We start from the raw sequence: 20,883 nt of genomic DNA on the forward strand, positions 1-20,883 counted from the left end.
ATGTAAACAACTGAAGTGTGTGTCTACCGTGAGGTCGAACAGCGACACTGTGCGGTGAGAGGCGGTACTGCATTGCACGTAAAGTCTAGCAGCTCTGACGTAGCTGTTTACCGAAACAATTTTACGTCAACACGTGGAAAGGCTTGTAGCTACGTAGCAGTTTACTTGGTACGTGAATCTTTGCATGCTCGCAGTCTGAAGGAACAATACGCGGAGGGGATCGACTTTCAACCACATGCACGGATGTTGTTAAACTAGAATCCATCGAGCGACTCTCATCTACAGCCACCATGAAGAAAAAGTAGTAGGATCTCTTCTTCTTCATATTAATGATCTCACTCTGCGGAGATTGTGCAAAAAGTTACCAAAGCTGCTTTTTGTAAAACCGATGCAACACAGTGGATTTCGAATTTAAGAAAACATGATTTTGAGGAAACTTCAGCCTGGATCATGCAAAGCATGGCTTTCTCGGGTGAGTAGGTGGAGCTGTTGTTTGGAATTAACTGAAGAGTAACATAGTATTGGGATGTTAGGTTAGGGTAGGCCTATATATCTTCCATACAGTGTAGTTATTATAGAAACGGGTCTGTTACGAGGAACCTGATGTTTCCAAACAATCATATCTTCCACACTTCCTATTTTGATACGCCCTAGTCGTGCCCTGCTTTTATTGGCATTTAGTCAAACTTTCGTGAAAGTCATTGCACTGTGCTGACATGCAGAGTTACTGTACCAGCACTGTACCACTATACTACAAAGTTTAATTTGGGGAGTTGCAGTGCGATAGATAGATAGATAGATAGATAGATAGATAGATAGATAGATACTGTATTTTACTCAGTTCTGCGGAAATCCCTAAACGTGCCTTTCTCCTTCCAGGTTTCGTTGAGGCAGGAGCTGTGTTTCTCCTCCTCCGTGCCCCCCCAGCCGGTGCCTCCTCTGGTCCCGACCTTGCAGGCCTACTTAAGGAGCCTGGAGCCCCTGCTGCCCCCCGAGGAGCTCAGCCACACCCGCAGGATGGTGCAGGAGTTCGGCAGACCGGGTGGCCTCGGTGCTCAGCTGCAGGAGGCGCTGGAGAAGAGAGCCAGACACACCAAGAACTGGGTCTGTGTCTGCTGTATCAGTGTGGGAAATGTGACAAATTGTATTGTTTTTAGTTTTTGAATTGATTAGTCGTTGGAATTAAAAAGAGGCTTCAAAAGAAAATCACTTTTTCTCAACAAAAACAACACCACGCTTTAGAAGGGTTGCAAAACAGAAGTATTTTAACTCTATACAAAATGCAGTGTTAGTAAGTAAGAAATGATTCATTTATATACAAGAGCAACAGAAAAACATTAAACAGGAATATACAGTAAGTAAGTAAGTAAGTAAGTGTGTGTGTGTGTGTGTGTGTGTGTGTGTGTGTGTGTGTGTGTGTGTGTGTGTGTGTGTGTGTGTGTGTGTGTGTGTAGATCTCACCCTGGTGGGTGCAGTGGGCTTACTTGGAGAGCAGACAGCCGCTGCCTGTGCACTCGAACCCGGCCATCTCTCTGCCCAGGAGAGACTATAACGGATGGAGGAGCCAGTTGGTGTGAGTAAATGACAACATAAATTCCCTACACCATCACTGATGTGGCAGAGTGGACACTTCTTTAACGCCATTTCTTACACCTTGGAAAAACGTTTTAAATACACGTAGGATGAAGTGATACTTTAAGAGTTCAACAAGATTTTAAGTTGTAGTAGGCAATTTGTTTTTGGCGTTGTTGGGCAAAAATTCTTCTTTTTCAACATTTTGTAATTCAAGTTGTCGGAGAGAAAACTAGACTTCTGCATCTCCCCTTGGCTCTGTTTTCATGCTTTAGAAAATATAGGCTGTGACAGGAGACTTTGGCTCATCCCAGGTCATTTCAGAGAGAGAGCATTTCCATTGGCTGTTCTGTGCATTGAGAAAGAAATTCATCATGATGATACATTGTTTTAGGTGTAATCTGACACCTTTTGCAGATTTAACTAAATAGGATTTAGGTTTGTGATGTACAGCGATGAATTTCCACTTGTGCATGTTAAGAAGAGAGCACACACTCAACTGTGTTACATAATAAAATGATATGTTTGTCTCCACTTAGGTTTGCATCCAAACTGATAGCAGCAGTGCTGGATTTCAAAGCCAAAATCAACACGTAAGTTTACAAAGGTTAAATGTTATGAGAACAGAATTGGAAGAAGTATTCAGATCCTTCAATAAAAGTAGTAATACCACAGTGTAAAAGTATTCTTTACAAGCTAAAAGTACTACCGCCCAATTGAAAGTATAGAAGAATTATGTATTGTTATGCTAAGTGGCCACTTTCATAGTGTTAAGTGTCTGTATGCACATATATATATATATATATATATATATATATATATATATATATATATAAAAATGGTGTTTTTGTAGTCAAGTAAGGTTGAGCTGATGCTAACTAATTTATAAAGTAGTGAGTTATGTTGTTTTAACAACATTTCTGTCAATAATAGAAATCTAAAAGACTTTTTTGCAGTGCAGTTAAAATATTTCAATTTGTTTTTAATTTAAATCAACTCAGTTTTAAAAACAGGTGGAAATATTTATAATACACTTTACTTTTTTATACAACTTTAAGGACTCCATGTTGAACTAAAATCACTTGATACGGGGGATATTTTGTTAACTGAACAATGCATCCTGCTTTAGAAGCTCGTCATGTGTTTTAATTGTCAATACCATAATAATCTGCAAAATATGCAGGAAAAACAACTAGAAACTACACATAGTGCCAGATAAAACTAATAGAGTAAAAAGTACAATATTTTTGCTCTGAGTAGTGGAGTAGAAGTATAAAGTGAAGTGTTTCATCCTTTAGGCCAGCTGGCATTGGTCTGTATTTCTGTAGCTGGATCTGAGCAGACTCAGAGCCAACAGCTCATTACTGAAACGTCTCAGCTGGGAATACGTCTTCTCTCTGCTCCTGCTGAAATTTAGGTTATAAAGTCGTTGTCTCAGTATGTTTAGTTTACCACATCAGGATATTTATGATAGGTTGGTTTTCTGAAAAGTGTGTTACCGTATGAACCCATCCCAACTGGCCATTTTTTTTTTTTATTTTAAGATTATTTTTTCAGGGTGTTTTCCTTTATTAGGATAGAGACAGTGGATAGACTTGTGAAACGGGGAAAGAGAGAAAGATGGGGGATGACACGCAGCAAAGGGCCACAGGCTGGATTCGAACCTGGGCCGCTGCAGGACTCAGCCAACATGGGGCGAGCGCACTTACTCAGTGAGCTATAGGCCGCCCCCCAACTGGCCATTTTTGACTGACTTCTACTTTTTCCTTGAGCTTTTATGTGTGTGTTCTCCTCTGAACAGTCTCTCTCCACATACACACAGCAAAATCCGTATGTAACTAATTACATTTCCTCAAGTACTTAAATACTTCTTCTCCATTACATTTCAAAAGGGAAATGTATTGCTCTTCACTCCAGTATGTTTATTTCAAGCTATGATAGTGACTTTTCCGAGTGATACTTTACATACGAAACAGCAAAAAACAATAAAACATAAGTTTATAAATTAAACTGGTTAACAGCATAAAAAGTACTTAACAACAGCTCCACCTCCACCAAATATACTAAGTGCTTTTACTCAACTTTTCAGTACATTTTACTTAAGTGTTTCCATTCGCTGGTATTTTATAAATTTACTCCAGTACAGAGGGAAAACCATTTTCTTTTCACTACGTTTATTTGACAACTATAGTTCTAACTATGTGATAATAAATGATTAAATATTAACATTTGGACACATTTGTCCGCTTCCTTCGTTCAGCGGCCAGCTGCCGGTCGAGTATATGCGAGGCATGCCTCTGTGTATGGAGCTCTACCCGCTCCTCTTCTCCTCCTGCAGAATCCCCGGTCCCAAACACGACTACATCGCTCACTACGGACGCTCCCGGCACTCTCCGACACACATCACGGTCGTCAGGAACTACCAGGTGAGAAGTGCCAACAGCATGTGACACTGTCAGATTTATATTCTCTCATTCTTATTGTTGACTCATTTATCCCTCTTTTGGGATGGCAAGTCATATTAATATGCAGGCCTGTTGAATCTTGTGTAGTCACGCCTACTTTTTTTTTTTTTTTTTTTTTTTTTTTTTTTTTTTTTTTTTTTTACTTTACTTGCTTGTTGATAGATGTCTTAAGACCTGAACCAATTACCAATACATCAATCCTTGCAAACAGGAGTCATGACACACAATAAGCTTTTTTTATTGGACAGAGTTTTGACAGCGGGTCAGAGAGAAGACTCAAAAGAAATCTAATATCTTTTTGCTTCAGATAATCCTCATAAACTTCTGTGCTCTTCACTTTTGTTTCACCTTCTCTTATATATGATAATATTTTAACAAATTATTAAATCTGCCTGTTATATCAGTTGTTTGATCGATAAACCATCAAAAATTAACGGATTATCAAAATAGTTGCAGATTGATTTTCTGCTGATTAACTAACTAATGAAACAGCATATTGTTGCAGCTTATAACCCATAAACCAAGTAGGGCTGCATCTAATGATTGTTTTAATCAATTTATTTAAGATTGTTTCGCCAATTAATCAATTAATAATTTCTTCTATATGCCACAAACACAATTTCCCACAGCCCAAACTGATGTAATAAAAATAGCTTGTTTTGTCCCAAACCCAAAAATATTCATTTAGCTTAATAGTGGAAGAAGAAAACCAGCAAATGTTCACATATGAGAAGTCAGAACCAGTGGTTTTCTTTTGGCACTTTAAAGTGACTTAAAAAATGGACCCAAAATAGTTAATTATCAATTTTCTTTTGATTCACAAATCGATTAATAGACTAATTGTTGGAGGTCAAGAGCCACCAAACAAACATAGAAAGCTTCACCCATCAATCATCAAATCAACTACTGAGGACAGATGTAACAAAGATGGCTTCCTGGTTTTCTACTAGTTCTTCCAGCTGGAGGTTTATAACAGCGACGGCTCCAGGATGACAGAGAGTCAGATCCATGGCCAGCTGCTGAGGATCAGGTCTCAGTCCTGGAAGACGGACAAAGAGCCGATGGGCATCCTGACCAGCGAGCACCGTCACACCTGGGGACAGGCCTACAACCGGCTGCTGAAAGGTACAGGACGGCACACACTCCCTTCAAATGGGTGTATGAGGCAATTACTGTATTCCCAAATATCATCATTTTTATTGTTCCATTTAATTTTCTTGTTATAATCAAATTGCGGAGAAACGTGCTTGAGAAAAGATGTCATGAAAAAGTTGTGAGCTTTATATTGGCTAAACAGAAACATGTTTAATGCAACAACATAAAAACACATCATATTGTTGGGTTCACTGTACATATTTAGAGTTTGATATGCACAATAACTCAGCTAATAACTAAATGCACCATCAGGGAAGAGTTTTATAACACGTTTTGCTCTTCTCTGCGTTACCAGATCCCCTGCTAAGAATGAAGAAAGCTGACTTACTGATCAATGTGATTGATTAATTAATTAATTAATTAATTAATTAATTAATCTCTAAGCAAGTTATAAGCATCTGAATTTTTTTTATACCACACTGGCATTAACTGTAACCTGGGTATCAATCCTGCTTAGAAAATCAATCTGAAACCAGTGTTGCAAAGTTTATGAAATGTGTAGTTAATTGGCTAAAATAAGCAAAACTTGATGTAAAGACCAAAACACTTTAAAGTATTATGAATGTAGGTAAACGTGTACGTTTTGATCAAATTGTCTAACTGTCTTTATTGTGTGCCAGCACAATGATAATTTTATATCAGAAATATGGCATTAGATGTGATGTTATTTGTGTCTTGTGTGACTCAGATAAACTAAACAAGGAATCAGTGCGGCTGATAGAAACAGGACTTTTCTCCTTGTGTCTGGATTCTCCGGTCATGAGGATATCAGATGAAAAGTACGTACACACAAACACGCACACGCACAAGCACACACAACGCACACACACACACACACAAACAAACAACCTACTCCTCTGACTCTTTCTTTCCATCCTCTGTCTCATAATATACACTCAGGTATTTCTTTCTGTGTTTGCTGAATATGTTATGTAATCCTGTGTGTATGTGTTCAGATATCATTGTGCTGTCTGTTGTCATTTGGTTCTTAAGGAACAAAGTACATTTGTCACTTCCTTGAATTGCTGCTAATCTTTTTGGCAGCTTTGTATCTAAAGAATGTTTCACACATATTTTTGCAGTGATGAAAAAAGTATTCAGATCCTTTACTAAAAGTAGAAAACCATCATACTCAAAATACTCCTTTACAAGTAAAAGTCCTCTAATCAAAATGTATATAAAGTACAGAAGTATTATCAGCAAGATGTACTTAAAGTGTCAAAAGTAAAAGTACTGATCCGATCAGAACGGTTCCTTCCAAAGGGTTATATTATTATTGGATGTTTTATTGTTTGTAGGAGCCTCATAATGTTAGTAGTATATTATTGCATATATTATGTATTATATGTTTTTTTATGTAAGAAGTAACTGGTTATTACAGTATAATAGTAAAATAAAAGTATAAAGTAGGATAAAATGGAAATACTCAATTCAGTTGTTAGTAGTTTCTATCTGTGTGACTTTGTTTGTTCTGACATCGATTGACAGGTATGCCAGCCGCAAAGCAGCGCAGGTTCTGCATGGAGGCGGGACCTTCTCCAACAGCGGCAACCGCTGGTTTGATAAAACACTGCAGGTGAGCGGCTGCGTTGTTATGACAAGATAATACAATACAAGATAAGATAAAAAGACTTTATTGTAATACTGCAACACAACACAATTATGATGGCCTTCTCTGATATCAAAAACAGTATAAAAGAAAGTCAAAAAAAGAACAGTCCTCAAAGTGTTATCTGTTGTTGACATAAACAATGAGCAGCAAACACAAGATAGCAATGTGAAAATAGAGTATTGCATATGGACATATTGCACAAAGGTCAAAGGTTACCGCAGGCTAATTGTGTGTGTGTGTGTGTGTGTGTGTGTGTGTGTGTGTGTGTGTGTGTGTGGGGTGTGTGTGTGTGTGTGGTGTGTGTGTGTGTGTGTGTGTGTGTGTGTGTGTGTGTGTGTGTGTGTGTGTGTGTGTGTGTGTGTGTGTGGTGTGTGTGTGTGTGTGTGTGTGTGTGTGTGTGTGTGTGTGTGTGTGTGTGTTGTGTTTGTCGTGGGCGAGGACGGCTCATGGGGTCTTCTGTATAACCGCCACAGCAGAGGGTCCACCCATAGCAACGCTGCTGGATCATATCCTTGAGTACTGGTGAGATAAGCATGAGGAGGAGGCCCATTTTTGTGTTGAAATAATTTCCTTCAGTGGGTCTAAATTTACAGCCCAGAAAGCACACCAAATGTGGGAAATTGTTTCCACATCATTTTGAGTTCCTCTGTAATATGCAGTTCTTGGTTGTTCCTTGTTGACTGCCGTACAGTCTGACCGTGAGCCAATCAACAGGGCCTCAGACACATCAAAAAAAAAAAAAAAAAAAATATATATATATATATATATATATATATATATATACATACATACATATACATAAAAGAAAACCATGTTACTGGTTCTATACATCCCATAGCATTTAAACTGAGCAGGGAGCAACTTGTATGATAATTCTTTTAATAGGGTCCACATTATTCCTGACAGGTAAATTTTTTTTTGTTTGCATCAGAGTTATCAGTGTGTAGCTGTCCCATGATTTTTGGATTTTTTTTTTCTTTCCTCTCTACCTTTCCTCACCCCAAGTCAGATTTGGACACTTATTTCATACATTATTATATGTATTGATTGTTAAATAGTGTATTAGCTTTATGTATTTACTGCTAAAGCCAAACTCTTAAAACTGGCAGAGTAACCAAGGAGGTGCTAAATCAGCTGCTAAATGTCCCATTACAGAATACACAGGGCACCAAAATGCATGTGATAACCTTTCTAGTGAAGAAACATACACAGATTTAGTCTAAAGGGATTATTATAATAGGGTGGAAAATAATATGTGTTTGCCTTACTGCAGTGAGAAACCAGACCCAAAGAGAGCGCCGCTGGTCCCTCTGCCGATGCCGAAGAAGCTTTACTTTCACATAGACCGAGAGATTAAGAGGGACATAGAGCACGCCAAGCAGAACCTCGACATGCAAGTTTTCCCTCCTTTTCTTGTGAACGGGGTTTAAGTGAAAATGTAGAGTCTCTGCAATATACTTGTCACGGAAAGAGAAGAATGGCCTCGCTGGACATTGTAAGCTAGATGTTTGCTTTTGTCTCAAAATCTAACAAAGCTGAAATGAACTCAGCCACCGAAAGGTAAACACGTTTATCATCTCTGTGTGAATGTGACCTTGACAAAACAGAAAGATGCCATTGGCTTGACTGACTTTTTTTAAAGTCTTAATTTTGATCCAGCCCTTTCCCACAAGACTTTAAACACTGCCAAAGTGCCTTTACATCACTCAGATGCCAAGATCTAAATGAGAAATAAAGCTTTTTTCTTATCTGCACTGTGGATGGGAACACCAGTTTGAATGAGGGTCTGTTGATCAAATTACATAATTAGCAACACTTTACCCCCTATAATTTAGCATTCATGAGCAGTATAGTAATGGTTTATAACACAGATGTAAGGGTTTGTTGATGCAACAACTAAAACTCCTAAATAAATTATATCTTAATATGAGAAGTTATAATTATTGACAAATGCTTTACATAACATAGAAATGTGTGCAGCTTTCAACTACATTACAGTGTATTATAAACCATGTATTAAATGTCCTTATAGTGCTTAAAAATAAAGACTTAATTATCTATGCACTTTATTATATTGAGAAATGAAGTGCTTAAAAAATCTAAAATCAGGGCTCAAATATTAGCTTTTTCTGAGATTTTGGCCAGATATCACAGCCTTCTTCTGTGAATGGACTTGCTTAGGGGAAAAAGAGGAAAAAGCAATGAGTTGTGGGCAAAAGCTCTAGAAAAAGCTAGTAAATTAACCTTTGAGTTTGGAATTTCTTTTTCCACTAATACAAGTTTTAAATTTACAACAGACTGATCAACGACCTTGACGTCAACGTGTTCAACTTCAAGAAGTTTGGCAAAGACCTTCCTAAGCAGCACAACCTGAGTCCAAACTCCTTCATCCAGGTCGCCCTGCAGCTCGCCTACTACAGGTCAGTCACTGTGACATCACTGACTGTAAAACTTTTAAAACTCAAAGTTTATTTTTAATGTTTGCATCACAAGAAAAATCCTCCTTTTTTATTTTCCTCTGCCTGTCTGCCCAGTTTTACATCACCTAGAACACAATGTAACAAACATTATTGTCCCTCCAGAGCAGTTTGTTTGTCTCACTTTTGAGACATTAAACACAAAAATAAAGTCAAGTTATTTATAGAGAAATTTTGAATAAACTGCCAATAAATCTGCTCAGACATCGTAGAAGGAAGACGCTCTTTGTAAGTCCACAACTTGCCTGAGAATCATCACAATAAAGTTTTCTTCTGTGTCAAAGTAATTCAGTGACATAGGTAAGGAACTGCTCATAGCTAATTAGTCATACTTTTAATGACACCAGTTTTGTTCTTTTTTTCTTCTTTTTTTTTAGAGTCCACAATGAGGTCTGTCCTTCCTGTGATATCGCCTCTCAGAGGATGTTTCGAGGAGGAAGGACAGAATATATCCGCTCGCCCACAAATCAGACGCTCAAGTTCATTCTTGCCTTCGATGATCCGTCGGTATCGGTGAGGAATGCCAGGGAATTGATCCGCTTTGGCTAACACAGGATTCATCTTATCAATATGTTTGTTTAAGGGGATTGAATAGCAAGGAAAAATGTAATCATTGTGTTTTTATTTCTTGTGTTGCAGCGGGAAGCAAAGCTACAACTGTTCAGAGAAGCTGTTGATACATATACAGCTCTGACTCTTCAGGTAAATAACTTTCATTTGTCATTTGTTATTAACTGATTAACACTTTTCTCTAAAATCTTCTTGTTATCTGTTCTGTTTAGGTACTTAAAGGACATGGCATAGACCACCACCTGCTGGGACTCAAGCTGCAGGCCATTGAGGAAGGACTGAGCATCCCCAAAGTCTTCATGGATACAGCTTACGGCCTTGCAACACACTGGAAACTCCGAACGGGACAGGTGTGTTTCTGTGTATTTGTTGTGCCTTTGTTGTTTTACAGAATGTATTGACACTCCTGTAACACAACGGGAATGGGAATTTCTATTTTGTTTTTTGTTTTTTATGACGACTGTATATATATAGGAGGGAATTATCAGAAGGTGATCAGCAGTTTTCCGATTGCTCTGGAGCAGGTGATGTTCCCTTGATGTGGCACATTTAAAGCCAGCAAAATGCATTTTGGGAGTTTCTAGGCAATCAGGCTGCTTATTTTTTATATTCTTTTTTTATGTTGACATTTAGATTTGTAGGTAATTTGCCCCTGATTTGATGTTACTTGTGTTCTTGACAGCAGAAGCTCACATGGTTTTTATGGCCTGTTGTAGTTTGTGTTATTACCCCTTTACAATGTAGCTAGCCACTATATATAGTATATATAGTTTTGTAGTAGTAGAGTTCATTCTGCTTGTTTGATGTCAACACTTTTCCTTTACTTCACCTTTTCACACTTTATTTAGTCTATGCGTATAATTTACATACAGTTTAATGAATGACACCCCAAGTTAGAGTGCCGCAGTTAGTGCTGTAGATAGGATTGTGAAGACCCAGGATTTAGCCAAAGAATTTGAACATTGACAACTTCTCAGTCCCTCCCCCCTTTCGGCTAAAGCCCAACGGTCTCCTAAGCCCCTCCCCCAAAAGGAAGTGTGTGGTGTGTGTGTGTGGTGTGTGGTGTGGTGTGTGTGTGTGTGTGGTGTGTGTGTGTGTGTGTGTGGTGTTGGGTGTGTGTGTGTGGTGTGTGTGTGTGTGTTGTTGTGTGTGTTTGTTGTGTGTTGTGTGTTTGTGTGTTGTGTTTTGTGTTGTGTTGTGTGGTGTGTGTGTGTGTGTTGTGGAGATAGATAGATAGATAGATCTTGTATGTGTCCAAGATAAATGGACAATTCCAAGTTAAACAATTATTGAAGTTTTGTTTTACACATTACATACATACAGTTTATGATTATATTTGCAATACATATGCCATATTGTGATATAATGTGTATCAATATCAGGACAACATTGTTGTGATACTGTTAACGCCACAGTCTTATCATAGCCATAATATTTGTGCAAGTCTAACATTCTCTCTTTTGATACATTATCTTGTGTTAATCCTCTCTCTTGCTCTTTCAGGTGCCTGCGAACACAGACAGCGTGATGTGTTTCGGGCCCCTCGTTCCTGACGGTTATGCAATTTGCTACAATCCCCAGGCAGACCATGTCCACTTCTCCATCACTGCCTTCAACTGCTGTGAGGAGACACATGCGGAGACATTAGCTCTCACCTTGAAGGACACTTTGTGTCAGCTACAGGAGCTACTGCAGCCCACTGTGTAGAGCTGCTCTTGTCCAACAGAATAAACCCAATCTTCTGCACCTGGAAAGAAAAAAATAATTTTCTTAAAACAACATTTTGTAAAAGTCTTCATAAGGCTTGTTTTGGATGTTCTCTTGTGCGTGTAACGCTTCACTAGAGTGGTTAAATCTGAGCGTTTTGAAGAGTGAGCATGGTGTCTCTGAGTCGCTTCTGGTGCTTTTTTACAGCTTTTGATGAAGCAAAACATCACTTTCCTTTTCTAGCAAGAGCTGAGCAAGCAAGCTTCATTATATTTACGATAGTGGACAAAGTTAAAGGACGTCTAAGTCATCAAAGTCAACCTGACGCTCTATTAATAATCAGAACAAGCCAAAACATTTGTGTTTAAAGTAACTTCACTCCTGTCATGACATGACCATAATTGATATGTTGCCCTGCCATCACAGTTAATCGACAAATTTTATGTTTATGGAAACCATTAACTGTGTAGGTTAACATGTCTGTTTTGAAATAGACCAAAATCCAAATAGCTGGTTATTAATGGTGACAGTGTAAAGAAGTTACAGGTGCTTTTTTTTCTCTTTTGAGTCGAGCAATCTGATCTTATGCTGAACTGTATGTTGAAATGAATGTTCAGATGCTTTACTGTTGTTATGCTCTCAACCTGCAGGATTGGTTAATAAAGCCTGTTATTGTTACATGACACCTCTTCTAAGAGTGTGTGTGTGTGTGTGTGTGTGTGTGTGTGTGTGTGTGTGTGTGTGTGTGTGTGTGTGTGTGTGTGTGTGTGTGTGTGTGTGTGTGTGTGTGTGTGTGTGTGTGTGTGTGTGTGTGTGTGTGTGTGTGTGTGTGTGTGTGTGTGTGTCAATGCATGTGTTTTGAGGTTACTTCCAGTCACAAACAAGATCTAACCATGTGGGTGACAATGAATTTAGTGAGTGATTTTAAATTTGTGTGTTTTCAGTTGTAGGTTGTTGCGCTTTGAGTAGGCCTAGTCGTTAAGACTAGAACACCGCTATATAAATACAGACCATCTTAGAAGTGACTTAATGTCAGTGTCGTATTGTAATTGATTAAATGAAATCCGAGCAATCATGGAGGTGTTATATCGGAGAAGGTCAAGAAAGGTTTAGGATATTTAAATAGATTAACGCATTAAACGCAACCGTGTCGAACCGTTTTATTCATAACGTCCCATTTGTCTACGCTGCTGATTGGACAACCTGAAACCGGAAATTACGTCAGCAGTGGCCGCATCACGTAAATTCAAAACCGGAACAAACAAAAGAAACCAAAGCAAAGTTTAGCAGCTGTTGTAGCATACAGTAAAGCGTACAGTTTGGGTGTAAAACAGGATTTTTGAGGGACACTGAACAGCTGAGATTTGGCTCTTCTGTACCCTAGCTTGGAAAAAGAAATGGACATGAAGATGATAGCACATTAGCCAATCATCAAGATTTTAGGTTTTTATTTTTATGTAGTAATCTCTTTAATTTTGGAAACTTTTAAGTGTTTATTTTAAAATTGTTTTGAATTATGATGAAGGGCTCCCATTCTGCTTTGTCAAGCCGGAGGAGGAGCAGCAGCGGGGCGCCCGGGCTCCTGTATCCGCTGCTCGGTGCGTGTCTCTGGGCTGCGGTGGTCGGGTACAAGCCGGTGATCATAGTACACGGTTTGTTCGACAGCTCAGGGGATTTTATACATTTACAGCGGTTCATTAACGAGGTAAGTGGTCGGAGTAAAGAGACACTGTTTCTATGTGGTTGTTTTGTAGATATTTTTGAGCAAAGCATATCCCAGTAGGGTACATTTTGTTTTTCAGGGATTGACCATACAACATTCACTGCACAGGCCTTACAGTTTATCATCATCACTTTCTCAGCAATGCGTTGACCTGCACCATGTACTGTAACTGTAACAACTGTTCTGTAACATGTACTGCCACACTAGTCAACTAGAGTCAGAAGATTATCTTGTGTAAATTTAACTATTCTACATTATTCCTGCAGAAACGTATTGGTATGTTAAATCTATGAGAAGTAGGCTGTGCAGGAGGTTTTATTTAGTAATGTTGTGTGTGGTAAGGAATTTCAAAATGCACAGTGAAATGTGCCCTATCCAGCTTTACTTGTTGAATTATCGTATTCCTTCACACACCCTTCACACCCCCCTGAAACAGGCAGAGATTCTGACCTGGTTGAGTTAAGGATGTGGTAAAAATGTTGTGGGAGCTCCAGCAAGGTTAAACCTAGAGTAAGTTCCTCTTTCCCCCTCTGCTGTAGTAGAAATCTAATGACTGAAACCAGACTTAACATCTTTCTGGAGGAAACGAAAACAACAATCTCGTTCTGTCTCCTTAGTCTGTGCTCTTGTCTTCTTACCAAACAGCGCAAACCCCAGTGAATCATCAATATTTAAAGCACATCCTGATTCAGTTAGTAGCTAACATACCTACAGACCTTTGATAACAGTAGGTCTGGTTTGCCTTGCTGCTGTTGCTTTTAATGCTGAGGTTAGCATGCTGTTTCTTGTAGATGTTTGACGCTTTATGCAACAATATGAGGAATTACTTAAACACAGTCCCTCCCTACAAGCCCAATATGAAGTGAAACCGTCTTCTTCTCTCTCCTTCAGTCTCATCCTGGAACAAATGTGACAGTCATCGACTTGTTTGACAGAAGTGCCAGCCTGCAGCCCATGTGGAAGCAGGTGGAAGGATTCAAGGCAGCTATTTACCCAATAATGCAAAACGCAGAAGACGGGGTGCACTTTATCTGCTACTCTCAAGGTCTGTAAAAACATTTGTGAAAGTGAAATAGAGACATCAATGTGGTATTTGCTCAAGATTATAAAACAGTCTTGGAATCTATGTTATTCTTGCAATAACTGACCTCTGGGTAAAATTGCATTCTGTAAATTGTAAATATTTCACACTTTTATTTAAAAGATGGGGCTTTAGGGACTCTCTGTTTGTTTCAATTACTTTTTTTTTATGACTCTTGGAATTTCTGACCCAGTCAGGAGATGAAAATTCCCAGCCAGCAGCTTGTAATTCAAACTGATAAATGTTCCAGTTTGTTAAAACCAGGGGAAGGAATTTTTTTTTCCCAACATACATTTAAATTACTTATGGACAATTGTTGCCAACCTGCTTCCACAGATGTTTAGTGGAGGAACTATGAAGAATTTACAGGTCAACTTACTCATTTTTTTCTTATCATTTTTCATGTTTTTATAGAATAAAGGTCATGCTATACTGAAAATCAAACTGAAATGTATTTTCAAGAACATCAATGGACAAAAATCAATGGTGCGTAGTCTTTCAGTACATTGCAGTTAACATGATTCAAACAACTAGTCAATTATTTGATTAGTTCATCGAAGAGTAAAGCAATTATCTGGGGCAGAAATGCTAAACATTTCCTCATTCCAGCTTCTAAATTATGAGGATACTATGCTTTTATTTGTCTTATGGGATTGAATATCTTCAGGTTTTGACTGTTGATCAAGCAGGTAAAACAACTAATGAAACTTTTTTTCTTCAATCACAGGTGGGCTAGTTTGCAGAGGAATCCTCTCCACTCTCTCTGACCACAACGTTCAATCTTTCATCTCTCTGTCCTCACCTCAGGCCGGGCAATATGGAGGTGGGTTCGACTTCATGCTGAATACGTAATTATGTTTAAAGCACCTATAATTGATATTCTTGAAATAAGAATGTATCAACTGACAATGTAAAAACTGAGTGACAACGTAAAAGTGTTCACCCTACAGCCAGATAGGAGTTGGTAGAGATCAAAAACAGAGCTAAAAGAGAGTGAATATTAGTCTTACATTCATTGTATGGACAGAAGGACAACTCCAGATTAATGATAATTTTGCTCCAGAACCGCTGGATGTATAAAAAAAGAAACTGCTAACAAGTTCACCACATTAACTTAAAAGATGATATGTCAGTATTGTGTTTTCAAACTGTTTCCGCTGCCGTCAAGTGGCCCGAAAAATCTATTATTGCAGATTTACCATGGGAAAAACTTTTTTTTTCTTTCAAACTTGTTCTTTTTCATGCTTTTAACTTTTCGTTTTCTCTTCAGACACAGACTATTTGAGATACCTCTTCCCACAGTTTGTGAAGTCCAACCTCTTCCACCTCTGCTACACGTCAATAGGTCAGAGGATCTCCATCTGCAACTACTGGAATGGTGAGAGTCTTTTGTATTCCATATCTTGCCAAACATTAAAATTTAAATATGCAGCAAAGATTGTATCAGAAGACGAGAGATTTAGCATAAGAGAGCTTCATAAACTTATTTTTTGTGATACTAGTTGTTTGTCCTCCCCCTCCAGACCCCCACCACAGAGACCTGTATGTGAACAGCAGTGATTATTTGGCTCTGCTCAACAGTGAAAGACCCAATCCAAATTCAACAGGTAAGCACATTCCTTGCGGGTAAAGCATAATTTATGGTTCTGCGGAGGCTCCACGTAGAGCTTACGCCGTAGCTTACATAAGTGGCCTGAAGTTTATACTGCATACGTGTGGGGTGGGAGTGTGTGATAGAGCACGGGAGAACTGAGAGCGACCATGATTAGCTTTAAAGCAAGTAGCGGCTCTAGTGTCATAGCAAGAGAGAAATAATTGTCTCCCCTTTGCTTTCTGACCACGGTGGGAAATCTATAGCAGGAAAAGTGAACCCTCTCATTGATTTCATGTTGTTTATAGAGAAGGAGAACCAGGAAATGAGTAGGGGGAAATGCAATGCTGCCAAGACACGACGTGCGTTGTCGCACCATGTTGTTCGAGAGGTGTACGTCAGGCTACAGCGTAGGGTCCGGCTTATGTCTGTGTCTCCACGAACCTACATAAGTAGCCACAGTATAAGTTTAAACCATGCTTAAAACTCATCCATAAATTTTGTGAATGTAACTATTATTTGTTTATCTCTGTGATGCTGCTCTGTGATGATGTAAGTTTGACCTCATGACTGAAAGCAAATATCAGTGAGTAAAAGAAACTTGTTTGTACCAAATAAAAGGGGGCAAAGGGGCCACATTCAGTGAAAACAAACCACATGACAATATGTCAGACAAATCCATGAGAATATAACTAAAGATAACATGAATACACAACTGTCTCACACAAGAGGCGCAACTCCAGATAATAGTAATAGTCGTTACTGTAGTACATATACGTAGATAAGAAAAAAAAATCGTATCTATATATAACAGACTTTGTTGCGTCAAGGTTGCATATTTGGACAATACAGGTTTCATCTTAAAAAGAGACTGTAAATTAATTTAGGAACAAGTTTGCTCATCCGGTATTATTTGCAAAAAAACATAATTTATTAATTAAGATCAAAAAAGACTATTGATGCGAGTGGAGAAATGTGTATTTTACAGCAGCACAGAGACAGGCGGAGAGGTAAGAAAACGGATAAAAAAAAAAAAAGGAAATATAAAGAAGCTATACGCAATATATACATTACTAGACCAGAGATGTAACAGGTTAAAGTAGAGTTTATAGCAGATATGTTGCACTGGATTGCAACAGGTTGTACATGTGTACCTAATAAAGTGGCCCCCGAGTGTATATTCACTGTGTTCAATGTCTCAACCTCAGAGTGGAAGAAGAACTTCCTCAAAATTAAAAAGCTGGTGTTGGTCGGAGGACCTGACGATGGAGTCATCACTCCCTGGCAGTCGAGGTGAGTCTTGTACATTTTATCAAAAAACAATTTTCAACTTGTGGTCTTTTGATCTGGTAATAATCCTTCTTTTAGATAACCGTTAATACATTTGAGATCTTGTTGAATAGAAAAAACACATTATAATTGTTTTTCGCAGTTTGATAGTGAACGTTGGGGTGTCCTCTTATGCAATGAAACTTTTCGATTTTTCTACCATGTACACTTGAGGCACACAGTACCACGGAACTGCCCCTTATGCTCAAATGCCTCCAAAACAAAAGAGTTAATTCATTTAATTGAGTATTATTCATGCACTTCTGAACACGTAATAAATTTAAAAAAATGTGTTGACATTACGTTCTTTTCTCTGTTCCAGCTGAGGGATTATTTCTTCCAGTTTCCACTTTGATTCATACCTAATGTGCCCCCCCCCCTCGATGTCATATGACAATTTCTATGCTTAGTTCACACACAACTAGGCTCTGCTAGATTTGCTTTTATTTGAATGTGGCTTACCAGATGACTCTCATGTGACGCTCACACATTATTCTCCTTTTGTTTCTCTCATGATTTTTTTAGTCAGTTCGGATTTTTTGACGACAACGAGACTGTCGTTGAGATGCAGAACCAAGATGTGAGTGAAAATCACACAACAGCTACAAATATACAACACTGTTTAGACGTTATTTCAATGCCCTTTGTCTTTTGTCCCAATGTACAAAATGTAGGCTTGTACCAAACATCAACAGATGTATGTATTGCCTTGGGATAATATACCTAGTTTAAATATGTAAAAAGGGTGAAACTTTAAGGATAAGAAGACGAAAAAGAAGGTTAGGTCTAAATCATTTTTTTTTCTGTTTCAGTTGTATTTAAGAGATGTTTTCGGTCTGAAGACGCTGGCGGCTCGTGGAGATCTGATCATCTGTTCTGTTCCTGGCGTCCAACATGTGTATTGGCACTCGAATGAGACAGTGTTTCACACGTGCATGGAGAAGTGGCTTGTGTAGAACAAAATCCATTTACAGCACACACAGATGCACACACACACAGAGATACACATGCTCCAGTTTTATAAGCTTTTAACTTCCACCATGTATAAAACTCTGTACTACTGTAAAGTATACTTGCAAACATTTGTGAGTGTACTCCTAGGGATTTAATCGCATTTTTTGGATTACAATTCTTAGAAATCACTTGGTAATCAAACAGTGTTGCCAGTGTTAGTTTTTCCTTGTACTTCCTGCTGGTGAAGTTTGTGTTTCTGTTGTACATTTTGTTTTTTATCCTCACCCTAGTAACGACTAAGCTACTTCAAAAGAAATAGTTTAAAATTTTGGGAAATATGCTTGTTAGATAGATGTTACTCTCATGTCTGGACGCTAAATATGTAACGTTTATAGCCAGCAGCCAGTGAGCTTGGCTTAGCATAAAGACTGGAAGCAAAGGGAAACAACTAGCCTGGTTCTGTCCAAGGGAAACATCCACCTACTAGCACCTTTTAAAGCACACATATTAACATGTTATATGTTGATGATTTAAACAGTACAAAAGCTGAAGAGTTAAAGGAGGTTATGTGCCAGACAATTTCTTGGCTCAACGCATTTAAACAGTCTGAAAACTAAAACTCTGCAAGAAATTGAATAAGCATATTTCCCAGAATGTTAATTACTAGTCCTTTTAATTACTTCTTTTAAACCGTGTTGCTGCTGTCGAACCAGTCCAGCACATCTCTGTCTGCTGAAGGTACTTTCTCAGAAAATTAGCACAAGGCACAAACTGTCAGAAGCAACAAATGAGAAGCCTCCCATAAACTTGCTAAATAAAGCAAATCAGACATTAAAGGAGCACTCTAGCACTTTAGTATTGCATTTCGGTAAAGTATAGGGACTTGTAAGAGAGAGATTAAAAGGAGAAAGGTCAAAAATCATTGTAGCACAGGTGGAGACAGTCTAACTAGTCCCTAACAACTGAAATAACTCGTGTGTCGAAAATTGGTGGCATGCGCCTTTTATTTGTATGAAAGCCAGCCTGCATACATACAGTATATATATATATATATCCATGTGTGTGTCTGTGTGTGTTTGGTCACACATACCTCAAAACCCCACACAACACAACAGTGCCTGAGTGACGTTCTCTCATCTTGTCTACATGTAGAAACGCAATGCCCTGCTCATCTGATGATGCAGTAATTTATGTCTTTTTATTTTTAACCTTTGGGGGTCATAGTTTCCTCTTTGTTTTTATAGTGTTTGTTTAGTGTACATCTGATAGTGTATATCATGATTATTGTCGTTATCATGCAGTGCTTTGGAGCTTTAGTAGATTAAGCCTTAAAGTTTCCCCTCGTGCCTCAATGTTTAGAACTCATTAGAACTCTCTTTAGAACTCATACAAAGTTCTACGACGCACTGCCTTTTTTGTAGGGATGGTGCTAAAAATAATGATATGGAGGAGTGGATGTAGAGTGGCTGGGGAGTGGCAGTGCTATATTAGTGTTTACTTGTCCACCTGACTATTGTACGTGGCGCTCTTAACCTCTCATCGCATTTAGATATCTCAGGCCTTTGAGCTTTATTATTGTCTGTTTGTTGGAAAAGGAATTATTGTCTCTTAACTAGTTGCATTCTATTGGATGTTTATGTATTTTAAAGATGTTTCTTTAAAGAAGAAAAGCAATGGAAATATCTTTTGTTTGATACACAAGAAATGAATTTTAATGGAAAAAAAAACGTATGCATTGCACAATGTTTAACCAGATAAAGATAAGGGAAATGGTAAAGATGAGGTAATTTTAACTGTTTTAAAGTATTATTTCAATATTGTTGCATCCTTTTGTTTAATGTATGCTAGTTGTACAAGTTAACCTTACTATATAAACTATGGATTTAAGGGAATGTCCTCTCTGTTCAGTTTTCTTGCTTTAAAAACAGTATATGTGGTTATGGACATTTTTTGAAAACTTAAATAGAAATAACTATTTTGACTACAATCCTAAAATTTCTACAGTTTTTGGTCTGCAAATGAAAATGTGTCAAATGTTAATATCTCAATAAAAAACAGTTTTGAACATCTTTTTTTGTCTAAGTTATTAAAATAGTGTAATAGATTGTCTTTGTCTATTTAGGAGACACCCTGCCATCTTAAAAAAAAAGTCAGACTTAACTGACTCTTTATTCTTATTTTAACGCATATGTTGTTGCTATATTTGGATTGTTTATATTTGTTTTTGCTATTTTACTATTTAAAATTACAGTTTTTTGACAACTTTATTTTTCCAGCTTGTCGGGATATACTGTATCTTTGCAATTTTTTTAACTTCATTTAGTAGATACTTATCAAAAGTCAGAAATGTCAATTATTTTATGTTTATAAAGAACAATCATTGTCTTACAATCTGATTGTAGTTATTTGATTCAAATTCATTTAATATTGAAAACTTCAATATCAATATCAGGCTTTCATTTTTTTGCCAGAGTTATTACATTTATGCCAGATAAACTACTTGAAAAAATTGATTGTTTTGATTATTGGGAGAATGAAAAGATGAAACGTATATCTTATAGTATATCTTGTGTATCAAACAATAAATGATTATTATTTTACAGTGCTATGACAGATTAAGGACACAAAATAATTGTAAGAACATTAA

At 37.8% G+C, this 20,883-nt stretch overlaps 2 protein-coding genes across 2 annotated transcripts; both read left to right on the plus strand.

Annotated features, from left to right (window-relative positions):
- Positions 1 to 114: 114 nt before the first annotated feature.
- LOC116701229 (carnitine O-acetyltransferase) lies at positions 115 to 12,241 on the plus strand. Its single transcript, XM_074783876.1, is given in 16 exon segments — positions 115 to 472; positions 880 to 1,104; positions 1,455 to 1,573; positions 2,112 to 2,165; positions 3,833 to 3,998; positions 4,988 to 5,162; positions 5,881 to 5,971; positions 6,681 to 6,767; positions 7,227 to 7,268; positions 7,270 to 7,326; positions 8,078 to 8,197; positions 9,102 to 9,224; positions 9,659 to 9,794; positions 9,921 to 9,983; positions 10,064 to 10,201; positions 11,355 to 12,241. Coding segments are annotated over 16 exon segments (1,851 nt in total). The 5' UTR covers positions 115 to 421; the 3' UTR covers positions 11,559 to 12,241.
- Positions 12,242 to 12,813: 572 nt separating this feature from the next.
- Positions 12,814 to 20,303, plus strand: ppt2b (palmitoyl-protein thioesterase 2b). Its single transcript, XM_032534812.1, has 8 exons — positions 12,814 to 13,263; positions 14,173 to 14,326; positions 15,090 to 15,185; positions 15,633 to 15,740; positions 15,886 to 15,969; positions 17,162 to 17,246; positions 17,808 to 17,862; positions 18,095 to 20,303. Exons 1-8 carry the CDS (start codon positions 13,075 to 13,077, stop codon positions 18,236 to 18,238), a joined length of 915 nt encoding a protein of 304 aa, XP_032390703.1. The 5' UTR covers positions 12,814 to 13,074; the 3' UTR covers positions 18,239 to 20,303.
- Positions 20,304 to 20,883: the final 580 nt, after the last annotated feature.

The sequence above is a fragment of the Etheostoma spectabile genome, chromosome 14 (assembly GCF_008692095.1).
Source record: "Etheostoma spectabile isolate EspeVRDwgs_2016 chromosome 14, UIUC_Espe_1.0, whole genome shotgun sequence".
Lineage (NCBI taxonomy): Eukaryota > Metazoa > Chordata > Actinopteri > Perciformes > Percidae > Etheostoma > Etheostoma spectabile.